The 16,234-nt window shown below is 40.6% G+C and overlaps 1 protein-coding gene across 1 annotated transcript in view; it reads left to right on the top strand.

Annotated features, from left to right (window-relative positions):
• Positions 1-16,234, top strand: part of LOC139219087 (mediator of RNA polymerase II transcription subunit 13-like) — a 70,906-nt gene that overhangs the window by 12,274 nt on the left and 42,398 nt on the right. The window contains exon 2 of the mRNA XM_070850878.1: positions 2,049-2,286. Within this exon, the coding sequence (XP_070706979.1) occupies positions 2,049-2,286 (238 nt within the window). The remainder of the gene's footprint in view (positions 1-2,048; positions 2,287-16,234) is intronic.

Raw genomic sequence — 16,234 nt, 5'->3', positions numbered from 1 at the left:
TGGAGGAACTTTTGACATTGACTGGGAGTGACGAGGCAGTGCAAGCAGATGTCTTCCTCTTTGCTTTGGGAGAAACAGCATCCTTGACCTTGTCATGGCTAATTTTAGGGCTTGGCTTATCATAGCACCGATGTTTATATCTTCCATCACACATGCTGTCATTACAGGAGGGACATGCTTGTAATTATGGGTGCATTCTGCAGTCAGGATGTTCCTGGGGGTCATGTGCATACCTTACTGTAAACCCATATATACAGTGCTGCAGTATGCCTTTACTACATATACAGACTTCCTCAAAAGCATGGTTTGGTTAGATTTTAATTTTGATTTGGACACATCTCTGACAGGCTTGTGTACGCACACTGAAAGCACACGCACGCATTTCCCCACCAGCCGTGGAGCCTCCCCGTCTTCACTGAAAGACACCACAGGCTTCAAATTTCTTGCTGCTCCTTTCTACCTGTGTCTGCGTTAAAATGGGTCACTATTTTTTTTCCTCTCTCAGCTGGTCTTGGGTGCCTGAGCCAGTGTGCCAAACATGATCCTCACAGCTGGGTGAACACAGGAGAGGAGGGCAGCGCGACGCACCGAGAGATTTCCCCCCTTTCCTGCCAAATCTCTGTCCTGTTCAACAATGTCTTTTGTGCACTCGACTCATTCATGCACAAAACACAAACACGTGGACACAAACAAACATAGAAAAAAAGTTTCCAAAGCACACACACGAGTGTCACAGTGTCGCTGATTTGTTTGTGTTTTTGCTAATTTGCATATGTACCCTACATTATTGAAAATAACCTGCAAGCTTACTGTGTTTCTGGCTCTGGTGGAAGAAGAAATTTGCCTCTTTTTACTGGCTCATCACTAAATGCACCACGGCAGAGAGCCTCCATGCCCAAGTCTGCAATAGGCAACATAAACACCTATCATCTTATTAGATTTAAATGGAGATGATGTCAGTTGTTGGGCCAGGCTCCAACCATTGACCCCGCCACTATTTCTTCTTCTCATGTCTCTCTCACTCTTTGTAGTCCCCTCTATATTTCACTGCTGTCTCTCCTGTAGTAGTTCATTCCCTGTATTTCACTCAAGGCCATCCTTTATGTCTCCCTGTCACTCTCCACCTCCTCTCTCCGCAATAGTTGCACACACTTTATAGTGTCTTTACAGCATCAACAGCAGCGTGTGACCGTATCAGTCGAATAAGGTAATTCCAGCCCAACAGGGAGTCGTTAAACGAACTTAAACATTTACACAAAGATCACGTGTAAACAGGAAGTCTGTGAAAATATAAGATAAGTGAGCAGTGCCAGTGCAGTTATTGATCGAATCAACATCGTCTGCTGTCATGTTCTCCTTCATGTGAAAGAAATCTATGCGCTGAAGTACAGTACTTCACGGTTAACACAACACTAATAAGGCTGCTATCACGTAATGGATTTGTGCATAATGGTTGTTTTATTTCATCTACTGCATGTGAGGTGAATGTTTTAAAAAGAAATCCACTTCTTTAGGTTCAAATGGGGAACATGCATCTTGAAACTATTCTTAACAAATATGCAATTACATATGACGTGTGTAGTTGTAACTGGTGATTATTTTCAGTGTTGATTCATCTGCTGATTAGTTTTTGATTCATTTATGAATAGCTTGTTGTATAAAATCTCACAAAATGGAGAAAAATGCCCATCGCTCTGCCCCAGAGCTGAGGATGATGAGGTATGAGATCAACAGAAAAAAACCCAAAATATTCAGTTTACAGTGATATAAAACGAAGAAAAGCAGCAAATGCTCACACTGGGGGAGCTGTAATGAGACTAATAGTTTGTGTTTTTGCTTGAAAAAGGACTTAAATGACTAATTTATCAATGAATCACTGACTTGTTTCACCATTTTCAAATATTAAACCATGTTTGGACTGAAGAGTGAACTTCCTTTTGTAAGCACCTGCACATAACAGCAATGCTGTATTGGTCATCATAAGGTTGTTTAATGGGCTGATTACAGCTGCTGTGCTTTAATCATTCTCCTCTCTCCTCCTCTCTCAGGCGGAGTTGACGGGCATTAAATGGCGTTGTTACAGCCTCCGCAGCAGCGGGGAGTACGGCCCGGTGATCTCGGCCCCAGCCCAGGACGACCCGGTTCTGCGCAGCTTCATGCGCTGCGTGCAGGCCAACCTGCTGTGTGTATGGCGACGCAAGATCAAGCCCGATGCCAAGGAGCTGTGGATCTTCTGGTGGGGTGAAGAGCCCAACCTCTCCGATGTCATTCATCATGAGCTGGAAGGTGAGAGAGAGAGAGAGAGAGAATGAAAGAGATGAAAGATGAGGCTTCTTTGCTTCTCTCTATCAATTATTTTTCCATCCCATTGGTCTTTACCTCAGCTTCCGTTGATGCTCTGAAAGTTTAGGGTAGAGGCTTGTACAGACTGTACAGTTTGATGTTTTCTGTTTATTATGTTGCTTTGGATTATACAGCCTGAAAAATGATTGTGTGGAATATAGTCATCTTGCGGTTTTTGCAGATTTTATGTAAAACTGACTGGGAAGTAGTGAAATATGTGTTGCGTCTTACAAGTAGATGTCCAATAAATGAATTTTAGTTATATGAGTGGCAATTAAATGAGATTTTCATGGGGTAGCATAGTCCTTGTCTAAAATGGAGCCAGGGTTCAGTATTATGTAGCTTCGAGCTCTGTGCTGTTTGTTTAAGATGTATAGGGCACATTGACTTGTTTTGTGTGGAGTAGTCCTTTATTTGAGCCTCTTATAGCGCATATCTGAAATGTGTTTGCTTTGCAACTCAAGCGTTTATATGCTGCTTCAGGACTATCACTATGATGAAGCACGCAGCAATGGGGCATATTTTTCTTGCCAGTATTTACAATGTGTGTGAGTTTGTGCATGTGTGGTTGTGAGCGTTAGTGAAAATTACACCGAGATATCTCACTTGAGAGAGTGCTACTGTCAGCACTATTGTCCCTATTTATAGAAATATTTTCATTATCTCACTGCACACGTGTGTAGAAGTCTAACATATCGACTAAGCCTCGGGAAGACGGCGAGAGGAGGAAACAGGAGAGGGATTATATTGGGTTTGGTTTAGCAGAACAACAGTCAGGAGGAAAAGACCAGGAATATTGGATGGGGAGGTTGAAGCGATAGTGAGAATTTCAGTCTTCAGTTACCTATTAAAGCTCACTTGATGTGAAAAGGCCTTTCAGGCACAGCCGTAGATATTTGACAGATGTTCTTACTGCTGTTGGGGAGAGCCCTTTACTCAGGCTGCACACGCATTTGCATAGGGAAAGATACACTGTACATTTCACTTGAGTAACATCCAAACTGTATCTCCACTCATCTGTACATATGATTACAGCATCCAGCTCTGGTATAGTATAGCCTTTTTGATCATTTAATTTTGCGAGTTTAAGGATCTCGTTGCTATTTGCTTTAATATCTGTGCCGACCGTCCAGATGTACTCTGCTAAAGGGTGTTGATTATCTGTCTCAATTTAACGAATTTATGCAGAAAAATAATCAGCTAATCAGAGCCAAGGCAGCATTTTTGGAGTTTAAAACAAAAATTAAGACAAAAAACAGTCTAATGTGGCAAGTACATTTTGACATTTTGCTGTCATGTGTCCCAATTTAGTGCTGCAACTTATAGTTGTTTTCATAAAAGAGTAACTTGCAAATTAATTCATTGATTCGTTGATTGAGATATCAGAAAACTGTGAAAAATATTCATCACAATCTCCTTTAGTTTAGTTGACATCAACAAAACCCCCAAATATTCACTTTACTATAATATATGAAGCTAGGACCATCACATCTTGCTGCTTTTTTTCCCAGCCTGTGACTTGTATGTGTTTTGGCATCAGTGTTCCCACTAATTTAACATCATACTGGCCATTTACGCAGACCCTTTGTTAGTGTGGATGGAATACACAGACACACACAAACACACACGCTGCACACAAGTATGAAAATTAGAGTTCTTTACTCCTCACAGATCTCTCTGCATAGTTCCTATTAAGCACAGAAAATAATGACGTTGATAATTGTTAATTAAAGGGAAGCTGGATTTCCTCCAAATTGGAGTTGGTTGTAACACTGGGAATATCAGTGTTTTACCAAGTCTTAAGAGAGCCACACACCTGAATTTCTATCCACTGTGGGAAAGGTTTATGTGTTAGATTTCTCTCTCCTGCTGTTCTCTCACTTTGTGTCCCTCATGTCACCTTGATTTTTTTCTCTCTTCTCTCTCACCTGTGTCAGTCTGTTCCTCGCTCTACTTGCTCTCTGGCTGACCTAGTCGTTGCATAAAAAAATCTATTGAAGTGATGTGCTGAATGGTTTTCTGAAGGTGTCACAACACATTAAGCTAACCTTGGGTGCTGTATTTAAAAACAGACATGCAATATTGGAGTTCAAGTCTTTAGTTTGAATCAAATCTTCAGTTTGAATGCACAAAATGTATGTGCAATCATTTTTCTATTATTGGCACAAATAGTTCAATTCAGGTGGTGTCAGAACATTCGGATTCATTTGGGCCGTCAGTGGGAATAATGTTTTATTTCTTCCTAGGTTTTGGCTGAAAATGGTTACACTGGAGGTTACTTTAACGCTCAAAAAGTAAAAAAAAGTATTAAGTTTCACTTTGACTTATATTATACATAACATTCTGCATCAGTGGTTTTTCATTGTTGTTTGCCGGTTAAATCAGAAAGTTTGACATACAGAGTAGCCAGTTGTAACAAATAAACTACTGATATTGCTAATACATGCCAGATCCACATAAGAAAAAGGCACATTTTTATTCTCACATTGGAGATCCTCATCCATTCAGAAATGCTGATTAACACATTTGACTAAACAGCCAAAGCTGTCGGCTTGTCAGGCACATTTAGTGTGAATAAGCAGCAGGTTAATTATGTTTTGAGTCATATAGCAAATATTAAAGCGGTGCGGATTGGCATGTTTTGAATTCGCTGCACAGCTCAGAGTGTTGTCTGCAAGCAGAGCGGTGAATGGGTGAATTTTCTGAGGGCATGTTTGACATGTAGTGGTTAAGAAGAGGATGTTGCCTAACATCCCTTACACAACAATAAGAAAAAGACTGACTGTACAATTTTACAGTCAAGTTCAGCTTAAAAAAGAATTATTGCAATTTGTTATATTACACATTAAAAAGGGCAAAAATACACAGTGAGATTGTGCTGCAGCCAGGATGGGGACTAAACAAAAACACTGAACTGTTTTAAGTAGATTAATGTAGAAAAATACAACTTCATTATATTTACATGGCATTTATTTTTCAGTATACCTCCTAACTTTTAGACATATTCAAACAATATAAACTGTGCTGTGACCTGTGAAACTGAGAGTCCCACATTTACACACAGAGCCTGGACTCCAACAGGTGGGATTAGGGGGGGGGTGACTTCAGTTTAGCTGGCCGAGGAGGTGCAGAGGGGTGTGCCCGGAGCTGAGAGGACAAATGGCCCCGCTGACACTTATTGGCAGGCAGCAGGAACGACTAAGCCGTTCACTGTGGGATTGTCCAGTAAAGTTGATATCAATGGCCTGAAAATATGTATTGGGTCAATATTTAGAAAGGATGCATTTGAAATTGGAACATCAGTAACACAATATTTTCTATCCTATTCAGTCATACTTATAGCTAGTCAGCAACAATGTTGGGCAACCACCTTTTTAACAACTTTCAGAGTCATCAGAGTTCTGTGAGTGATAAGTATCATTCAGATGTTGAGATATTATTTAAATTCGCTGCAATTTGGTTGCACATAAAGGCAATGCAGTTAGGCTGCCTGGTAGACACTGCAAAAGCTATTGGTGCTGTTAGAAAGTAAAAACATGAGATGCAAAAATATATTTGTTTGGATATTATTATTCATGCAAACGCAGTGATATGTTTGCACGGTTAGACAGGAAAGGAAGTGTTTCACCTATCTGTTTTTTGCTCGCCACTACCACCAGCTTATTCCTATAGAGGCAAAGACCTCTGCTGCTCTAGATGTCCCGCAAACTGCCCGCTTCTCAGCAGCATTCATTTGTTGTTGTTGTTGTTGGTTGTTTGGAAGGATCTCAAAATTGTACAACAGCGTGACTGGTGTGTATAACTGTTTAATAGCAAAGCAAATGGTGAGTGAGCAGATATTGTATGAAGGAGATGAATCTTTTCACCAGTGGTTAAGTCTAAATAAATCATTGCTTTGAGAAAGTGCCAGCAGTGTGAGCAGCTATGATCTAGTGTTACCTCTCTGCTCCTCTCTCACTGTGCTCTAGCACTCTCTGATATTGTCTTTGGTTCAGTGTTTAAACTTCACATTCAGCACATGGCGTCTGGCCCTCGTAAAAATCAAATGGCGTTGGCTTGTGCGTGTGGGTTGAGTACAGTTTGTGAGGAAGCAGAACTGATGTGTTGAATTGACTGTGTCGTCAGCATGTTGCCAGCAAAGCCGGAGAGAAAGTGACATATTTTGGACGTGAGTAATAAATATGAATTTGCGCGCACACACACACACACACACACACGCACGTATGCATGCCGTCATACGCATACTCACACACACACGCTTCTCTTTCCCCGGGCCTGTGTGTTGCCAAGATGATTAGTCATGAGGATGAGTAAGTCGGCACATCTGTAAAAGTGGAATTGTTGTTCAAAGATAGGATCAATTATTTGAATATTTGAAACACAACCATGATCCCATATATGTGTATCGTAACACCCAAAGTACTACTAATAAATTAGTAGTAATGGCGAGTAGTAATGTGAGTCCTTCACTGTAATCAGAAGCACACAGCGACAGTGATGATACTCTGTGACTTTGGACCCACGTAAATGGCAACTGCCTTGTTCAGTAGATTCATGCATTTATGTAACTATTAACAGTATCAGCTATACCCAAACCACAGCAATTTACTTAAAATGTCATTGTGTTTCCACCATGATTATATATATATATAATATAAGAAAGAGATAAATTGTTTATTGGCTTATTGAAGTAGGTGTGTAGACCTTTTTCCAGGCAGATATTTTAACTCGTCATAGAAGGAAAAGCACACTTGTAACTAATAGCAGTAATGATTGCTCTGTTCAGTGTCCCTGTAAGCCAAGAGAGTGAGCTCTGGCACTGATGCGCATAAATGGAATGTGGCCATTGGTCATGTGGTCATTAATCGTATTAGTTAACATGTCAAAGTGTCTGCCATGAAAAAAAGACCAATTAGAATAGTGTAAAGGGCCAGTCAGTAGGTTTTAAAGGATATATTTAAACATGAAATTAAAAGTGTGAACAGATGCTGTAGGTCTCTGTGCGTATGGGAGCGATGAAGCATGCACCTGTAAAGAGCTGCTGTAAAGAACAGCGTTGGTTGAAATGAAGGTGTCTCAGTTCTGAGGGATGAGTGACTCAAAAGTGATCTAAGTTGTGTCCTGTGTAAACAAGCTTTGGTCACAGCTGGCTGCACACAGACACAAAGTCAGCAACCACATCAGAACGACCAAAGACAGTAGTGGGCTGAACACATATAGACGGCATTTTGGTTTGTTCGTAATTTGCAGTCAAATCTATTGTACCAAAATGGGGATTTGCTGACACAGTAGTAACATTTTTACTACGAGATCACACAGCACAATGCACAGAGTCTGAAATAAGGAATGGAGTTGCTCATAAATCCTACTGCCAAAATGCTATCTGATTATACTTGGAAAGCACCAAAAAAGCCCTGTAGGATATGCTGGTATAGGCCTACAGTGGAGGACGTGTAAAGGTGTCATGTGGGATGTCTTGGGGTTATAACAAGGATTCTCAGTTTTTATTTTATTGCAAAAAACTGAAGGTAATTGGGTAAGTTAGGTATCTAACAAAAGATTGTTACTTTGTTAGTGTTTTTACAGATTGTTACTTGACAGTCAAATCAGCGTCTTGTTACATCACAGAAGTAGATGAAACTCTATGATGCAAGGGCTCATTACATTTTTATTTAGGAATTAATATTTCATCTGGCCTTATAAATTCATTGGCCATTTATAAAATCTATCCTGATGCCTGGTGTAACTTGCACATCTTGTACTATAATATTACGGGGACATTTCAGGATTTAATTGTTTATAATTACCATGATTATTTTTATTACTTACTTTGTGGTATCTAATGAATATTTAACTTTTATGTCTATATAAGTCTATTAAATCTGTCAGCTGTAAAAATATGCAGGAAATGTAAAAGTGATTACATGAAAAAAATCCATATGCATCAAAAATTAAATGCGAATGAAAAGTCACTGTTTGATATATCTTCAGTACTCTCTATTTCTCTACTGTTATGCTTCTGTTTATTTCCAAATCATCGATGGGAACTTTATAGACTACAGAGAGGAGCTCTGTTTTTAGTGCTCATCAAACCACTGGAGTTCCCCAAGGTTCACTCGTGGGTCTTCCCCTGTTCCCTTTCTAGACTCTAGTCTTTGGCTCTTGTTTCACATCACATGTACGTTTACATTCTGCCCTCTGACAGTTGGGAGTATGACACATGGTTTCTTCTCAGCAGAGGGTTGTTCCTCTGTTGTTGCCTCCCTGACATCTCCAGTCAAATGCTTGTCCACCACCTTAAGATCAACCCTGACAAGATTGTGCTGCTGTTTTTTGTCTGCAAAACCTGTGCCAGACCTTCCCATCAATACTGACAATACTGCACTGACTTAGATAACAAATTGCTGTGTGAGCCCCACATCTCAGCCATGATCTGAACCTTCCACTTCTACAAAATTAGACTATACACAATCACATCACTGCCCACTTTCTTCAGCCTCTGCATCTCCTAATGCTGCAGCCTGAATTGTCCTCAGTGTCCCTAAATTTCTCCTGTCACATCGCCCCTACATCCTGTGCATGAAAACAAAACTCATACTTTCAGGTCATGACCTAGCCTCTTGTCCATGCTCTCTGTTCTGGTACAATTGTCCAATTATTTATCCCTCTGCCTGCAGTGGCCTTGCTGTCTCCTTTCTCCCCTGTGGAGAAATGACTTTCCCACCTGAGTTAGATGTGCATGAGTCATTACCTCTTCTCCATCACTACTTCAAAACCTGTATCTGAGTCATATCTTGGTCTATATTTTTCTACTTGCTTACCAAATTATCTTGTTTTAAATAAATGTCTTACCTTTGTCCTATCCTTCTTTCAGAATTTTAGACTTGTTCAGTTCCAAAGGAGGCGAACGATGCTTTTGTAGACGCTTAATAATTATCCTTTGTCATAGGGGTACATTTTTTAAAGTTTAATGCTTATTTAATATGCACTTTTTATTGTTTTTTATTCTGATCAGATGCTGTCACTAAATTAGCAGTTGCCTTCTATCATACATAAGGACGCAGTAATAAGTGTTGTGTGTGCTGTGCAGGCACTGAACCCTACAGCCCTTACAATGGGCTGATGACTTATGAATTTCAAATTATTTCGCTGTTGCACTCAGCACAAATTACTCTGAATAAAAGGATCAGCTAGATCACTAAAATGGAAATGTCAGTTTGGTTTGTCTGGCTACAAATATGCTCAGTTCACAATGAGACAAGAGTACTGTAATAGGATTGATTATGGATGTGCTGAGGACTGTGTGGGTGTAGCTTTATCAAGTTAGGACTTTCTACAGCAGAAAACTAAGGGCTGATGACTTTGATAACACCATAGGAGGTGCTCCTGTGTGCCACCAAAACAGCATGTGGTCAAGGTGAATGCAGGAGCAGTAGGAAGAGTTAAGAGGGCCATTCGCTTAACACTGCATAGCAGGTGTTAGAATATTTATCTATGCTGTAGAATCAGAAAAAAAATCATCTGAGGTTGCTGGAATATTTATCTTGTGCATCCCAATCAGATCAATTGCACAGTAAATGAGAGATATTTTTCAAGGTATTTAAGTTAATTGTGTTGCTCTCCATACATGAACATTTCTTTTTTTTTTTTTACCAAGATTCAGCCTTCCACCAGCCTGAGTTTTCCTTTTCTTTCTTGAAACTGTAATAAAGCTGAGAGGAATACAAAGTAGGGGAAATCCAGCAGAAAAAGATTTTGACTGGAATCAATCCTAGCTGGGGGTGAATGTTGTTCTAGAGACATGAGCCTTTACTGCACTGTCTCAGAGAAACTGCGTGCATATTTGATTATCTTAAAAACGACTAACTAAATAGCACAGGGATACAAAGCAGTAGATAGATAATTAGACACCATGTCTTTAATTTTACATTTGCAGAACTGACAAAAATCACTCACCTGTAAAGCCATTTTTGTCATTATCTTACTTTAAAATGACTTTCGGCGTCATTCTGTATATTTCTGCTGCCATCACAGTTACCATTCAAAATGGGAGATTGGACTGAATTAAAATCCTGGGTCGTGCACATCCATTATCTGCTCAGTGGTTGGCTGGTGCAACAAAGATATGTGACCAACAAGTGGATTAGAGCAGCAATGCTTATGAGAAAATAATCAGAGATAATGGAATTAACAGAACAGAGAGAGGGTGTGAATTGGACATGACTTCAGGCACTGGGTTTAAACCAAAAAGAAAACCATTGCCAGATATGTAGGAGAGAGTCTGTCTGCCTGTCTTCTGTGTTAGAAAGCTGCAGCTGGGTGCTGTGCCCTTCATAAACCGAGCTGGTTGCCATACTTTGTGGAGCTGGAGGGGTTGTGGAGTGTGTATGAACACACCATGACAGGTTTCTCTGTGTGTGTGAGTGTGTGTGTGTGTGTGTGTGTGTGTGTGGCTCGACTGTGACTGTTATCATTTTCCTTGTGTGTGTTCGTAATTGGCCAAGTATGTGTGTTTGTGTGTGTGTGTGTGTGTGTGTGAGTTTGTGTGTGTGGGCTGGCAGAGGTCGCAAGGTAATTGTCCTGTGAAAAACTGGTTGCCAAATGTGTGTGTGTAGCAGAGCGCAGGAGGGAGGGCTAACCTCTGCCTCCATCTGTCCACGTCTGGCTGTGAACTCATAATCTGGCCTGTGGAGACAAACCCTCTTCACCACTTGCCACCTGCTTCAGAAATACAGGTTAGATTGAGGTTATTACTGTTATGGATCCGCTGGCGGGGATGCTCAGTTGTTAATGCTCCATACATAATTTCCAGTTTATTCCTGGGCTCCACCTTACTGTTTGTTTAAAACTGGATCAAAACTTATGGTGTTTTACAATCTCATTTTACACTTGAAGCATTTAGCTATAATTTTCATTGAGGGCACAGGTGCGCAGGAGCAGAATGAACTCCTGACTTGAGGGGCATTTTGTGTATCTTATTGAGAATCATGTCTACACCAGTAAAGGGTTTGATTTGCTCTAATTATGCGCACCAGTTTACCCTCAGTTGGAATTATACAAAGATTTAGGACAAATATTTAAAGAGTTACATCCTCTTCAATTAAGGCTTTAAAAAGTCTGATTAAAGGACTAGTTTGACATTTTAGGTAATACGCTCGAGTGTGTGCACTACAAGTTGTTGTTTTACAGGAACTGAACTGTTTCTTGTCTCTGCCGGTTGCCTGGCAACCTCATGGCTGATGACAAAACTCCAGGAAGTCACTGCACACTGCCAAAAAAAATTCCAGCACACGACCTCCTGTAAAACATTTTTTCACCTTGTTTTTTTGTGCAGATTAAATCATTAAGACATAACTACAGACTGACTGATAAATATAAGCTTTTTGCAGATGTGTGTGTATTGCTGTATATGCTGGCTGTATTAAGTAACAGTCCGAAAATATCAAACTAGCCTCAGGGTAATTCAGAAACAGTGTCACGATTCACCATTTGCCTACCAGAGAGCTTTTTAAGTGGAAAATGTTCCACATGGTAACTCATAAAGAAATCTGAGGGATCTGTTTCAAGATTATTAGTATTAATGTACTAGCTTCATATTTAATAGACAATTATGAGAGTTGTATAGATTTTCTCATGAAATTCTCATCAAGAAGGCGAACAAGCAAATATTCTAGACTGTCAAATCATTCCTTGTTGAAGTGCTGTTTATTTTTGTTATCGTAATGCAGATTTGAAGTGACAGTGTGCAGTTTCTAGGGACCTCCTCATATAATGCCAGGTATATTTTACACCTATCCACCAGATAGCACTATCATATCCTGTGCAGTACTGCCACAATCTTCTACCTATGCCCATTCTTGAATCAGTGGTGGATTAAGTATTTTGCTGAAGTGCATCTCAGCAGCTGTTATTAAGTGAGTGGAGACAGGTGTCCATTTCCCCACCCTGATTATAGCAGCCAGGATTCAAAAAGTGCTAGCTCTTCATGTACTCGTCCACTGTGAACTGTAACCAACTGATCATTTTAATGACAGTGAGCAGCTGAATGTACTAAACTTATACTGTGAAATCTAACCTTTAAGGTTATGCCGGGGCTGACACATTCTCAGGTCCATCATACTATATAAAGTTTTAAGATGTGGGAAGTAGTTGGGTGTTACGATGTTTTTATAATTCGGCCATCTCCTTGTCTCTCCCCTTTATTTCTCTTTGTTATTTTTTCCCTTCATTCTTCTTCTGTCTCCACCCCACCTGCCCAGCCATTGTTATCGATAGCCTCATAATGATACCATACAATGGCAAATTAACAAGTGGAGAAGAAGAGAATCAAGTGAGATTGTCACAGGCGATGTTACAAGAGCTTTCCAGCATTGCTCCCCCGTGCACAGCATTGTGTAGATGTGATCCCTGCATGCACAGCAGAAATGATGAGGGGCGTGCAAACACGTTGAACCAGTCCTCCCTGGATCCATGTTGGATGCTGTCAGAGAGAACACGTGCCAATGAGCAGAGAGGAAAGTATGTTTCTGACCTGATAAGTGGTAGTCCTTCTCCACACATGTTTCTTAGGAAGCCTTTTATGTTTATGACTTGTAGACATAAATCTGTGAATAGGAATTGGAAGAAAGGCGCCAAAGATTAACAAGATGAGTGTCACGCGGGTCAATTAGGGTAAAATAAAGGAGGAAGGAAGTGGATAAAAGTTAGTCAATGAAAGTGAGAGACATCTCTTTGAATGTGGAAAGGTACTTTTTTTTTAGGGTCATCTCAAACAGAAACATCCAGCAACCTGCTACTAACTGTTTTTATAGAGGGCAAAGCACATATTCATGTCTACTGGCCTATTTCATAGATGCAATAATATGATTTGCAAAGTGTTTTGCAATGAAATGTATTACTTTACAAATGAAAGTAAAATAAAAAAAAAAGAAAACAACCCAAAAAGCACAACTGCTGCCGAGCCTTGCTGGTACTTTGTAATAGAGAAGTGTTAGAAAAGCTTCTTCTCGTAATCTGATCTCAATACAAAAAATCCAGCCCTGATCTAAAATGACTCCCAAGCTCCTTTTCTGTGTCAACAAGTTTTACTTGGCATTCATTCTTTCCTCTGACGCTCGCCTCTTCCAGCCCTCTCTCCATCCTCTCCCTCCCCCTCCTCCTGCTACTCCTCCTCTTTTCAGGCTTTGTTGTGCTTTATTTTTTTTTTCTCTCCTCCCTTGTTTTTAGGGTTGCTCTCTGTGATGTTAGGGTGGCGCATGTCTGCGAGCACGCTCAGCTCCTTGGCAAATAAAAGGTGGGGGTGTACGGTTGCCAATCAAGGCCTACTCCATCTCTTTATTCCTTCAGGGTTTGTCTTAGGAGCAGCTCACAGAAGCAGAACTCAAACAGAGGGAATGAATAATTAGCCTCCCAATTTTTGCTTGAATCGGGAACTAGGTCGCCAGCTGACACATGTCTCAATAGGGAACAACCTCGCTGAAAGAGGGAGACCCATGGAGGTTATGAGAGCCCCCCGAAGGAATGCTGCTTCACCTACTGAGAGGGACACAGAGTCAGAGAGGCAGAGAGAAGACACAAGCATTTGACTTTTTTTTTTTTTTTTTCTGTCTGGCTTTGACTGTTGAAAAAGTGAGTCACATGTGGAAAGCGGCGATTCCATGATAGCAAAAAAAAGAGAAAAAGAGGGGAGGAGGGGCAGGAAGAGTGGGAAGAAGAAGAAGAGGGAGGGGTAAGACAAGGGAGAGATACATGTAGTGAAAGGGAGGGGAGCGCGCGCGCGCGCGTGTGTGTGTGTGTGTGTGTGTGTGTGTGTGTGTGTGTGTGTGTGTGTGTGTGTGTGTGTGTCGGGAATTCATGCTTCAAAAAGAAGAAAAGAAGTGGTTTGTTTGGAGGGAGAGAAGAACATCTGTGATTTCTCTCAGTTAGATATGCAGTTGGTTTGTTGTTCTGCACGTTTTTTTTTTTTTTTTTTGGTTCCTTATTTGCCATCCGTCCAGCAAAAACAACATACACTTATTCTGAAAATTGGTCACTTCACACCTCCTGTTCAAATCTGTGAGAGAGGATCAGTCTGTTCTTTAGCTGTGACTGGGTGGACAGATGTACGGTATTCTGTCACGGATTTACTTGCAAAATCACACCGCAAAGAAGAAAAAACTTTTTTTCTCTGGCTGCTCCATGTCAGGCGGAGGTAGATGTACATGGAGAAAGGAGGGAAAGTGAGCTAGGAAACAAGGAATGAAGGAAGCAGACTGGGAACTGAGGAAAAAATTGCCTCAGTCATGTTTACTTGTCTGTAAATTTGTGGGGAAGGACGGAGAATCTCTGATTTCCCTCCCGCCTCCTCTTCTTCTCTCCACCCCTTGTGGGTTGTCAGGGCGTGGCCTGTGACCTCCTGACCCTGTACTGTGTTTTATGTGTGTGTGTGTGTGTGTGTGTGCGCCAGAGAGAGAGCGAGAGAGAGAGATGGTAGGGGTGAAGTTTCCCAGCTGCACGGAGAAGGGGTGGGGGTGTGCGTTTTTCCTTCGCAAGCTTTCGGTTTTGAAAGAAAAGCCACAAACTGAAAGAATGAGAGCTTTGTGTGTTTGTGTGTGTCTAAGAGAGACAGACAGAGATGGAGAGAGCAAAAGAGGTGGAGAGAGAGGAGAAGGAGAAGGAGAAGGAGTGTAGAAGGAGACAGAGAAAGAAGAAGGGGAATTAGGGAGTTAAATACTTGGTGGAAGCGTGGAGGGTGCAACAGTGAAAAAGTGGGAAACAGCGGAGGGGTGGGCCGAACTGTGAGATGGAAGGTGGAGGGTAGTAAAAGAAAGGGAAATCAGAGAGAGAGAGAGAGTATGACATTTTCATTTTGCTTTCAAGATCAGCGATCAAGTGTTGATATAGAAAATAGCTTTATAGGAATCCCTGAAAACAAATAGATTATGTGTGTGTGTATTTTTCTTCAGTAGTTTACCTCTGCAGCTCCTTTTTTTTAAAGGCAGCTGTGTTCAAGTAAAAACAAAAAAGGGAATCGGGTTTCTCAGCCTTGAACTCGAATGGTCTTTTGTTGGATGATTTGAAATAAATCGCTAAACTCTGTCTCTGATATGTCTGTCTGCATGCATGGAAGATGAATGCTTGAGATAGACACACTGTATAGATTGTGGGCTGATATTAACGTTGGTTATACACTTTCCTTTCACATTTCCATTCCGTGTGCGAACGCGTTGCATTTATTTATCTGATATTTATCTGGTTCTCGCTTGCAATAAAAAACGGAAAGGCATCTGATAGTAAGGAGTTCAGAGAAGGTCAGACCAAAGTAGCCCTGGCAGTATTATGAGATAACTTTAAGATAATGCGGGGCATCCACTGTGTGTATGGGCAAATATTTATTCTATTTACTTAAAAAGATGCAATTCTCTGATATATCATCGCTTAATGCTTTTATGTGGGTTTTTTTCCAGCAGGTATCGTACTGTTGTGCAGATTATAAAGCCCTTGGGGGCAAATTTGTAGTATTTCATTGTATGGCTACATAAATGAAATGTACTTGACTTGACACTCTTTGAATATAGCTGTCAGCAATTTAAGTGCAAAAAACATCTAAAACAAAAGAATACATTGACAAAATTTTCAGTTTTTGTGTGTATAAATTCTTTCAGTTTGACTTTAAGATTGTTTTTTTTTTTTTGCTTCAGGACACAAGTATTATGATGCGCTGACTAAAGCCAAATTTGTTTCAACAGCAAAAACTAAGCTATATATGCATATATTTTTGAATACACGTTTGAGGATTAAACAGAATGAATACTGTTGTTGTTTCCTTCCATCCTCTCTTCTGAAGACGCGCCAGCTGCCTTTGATATCTGCAGTTTGCGTGAGGCCTCTCAGCCTGCATCAAGTGACTACA

This window comes from Pempheris klunzingeri, chromosome 19 (assembly GCF_042242105.1).
Source record: "Pempheris klunzingeri isolate RE-2024b chromosome 19, fPemKlu1.hap1, whole genome shotgun sequence".
Classification (NCBI taxonomy): Eukaryota; Metazoa; Chordata; class Actinopteri; order Acropomatiformes; family Pempheridae; genus Pempheris; species Pempheris klunzingeri.
Note: the sequence above shows the minus strand (reverse complement) of the source record. Positions and strands in the feature narration are given on the sequence as shown.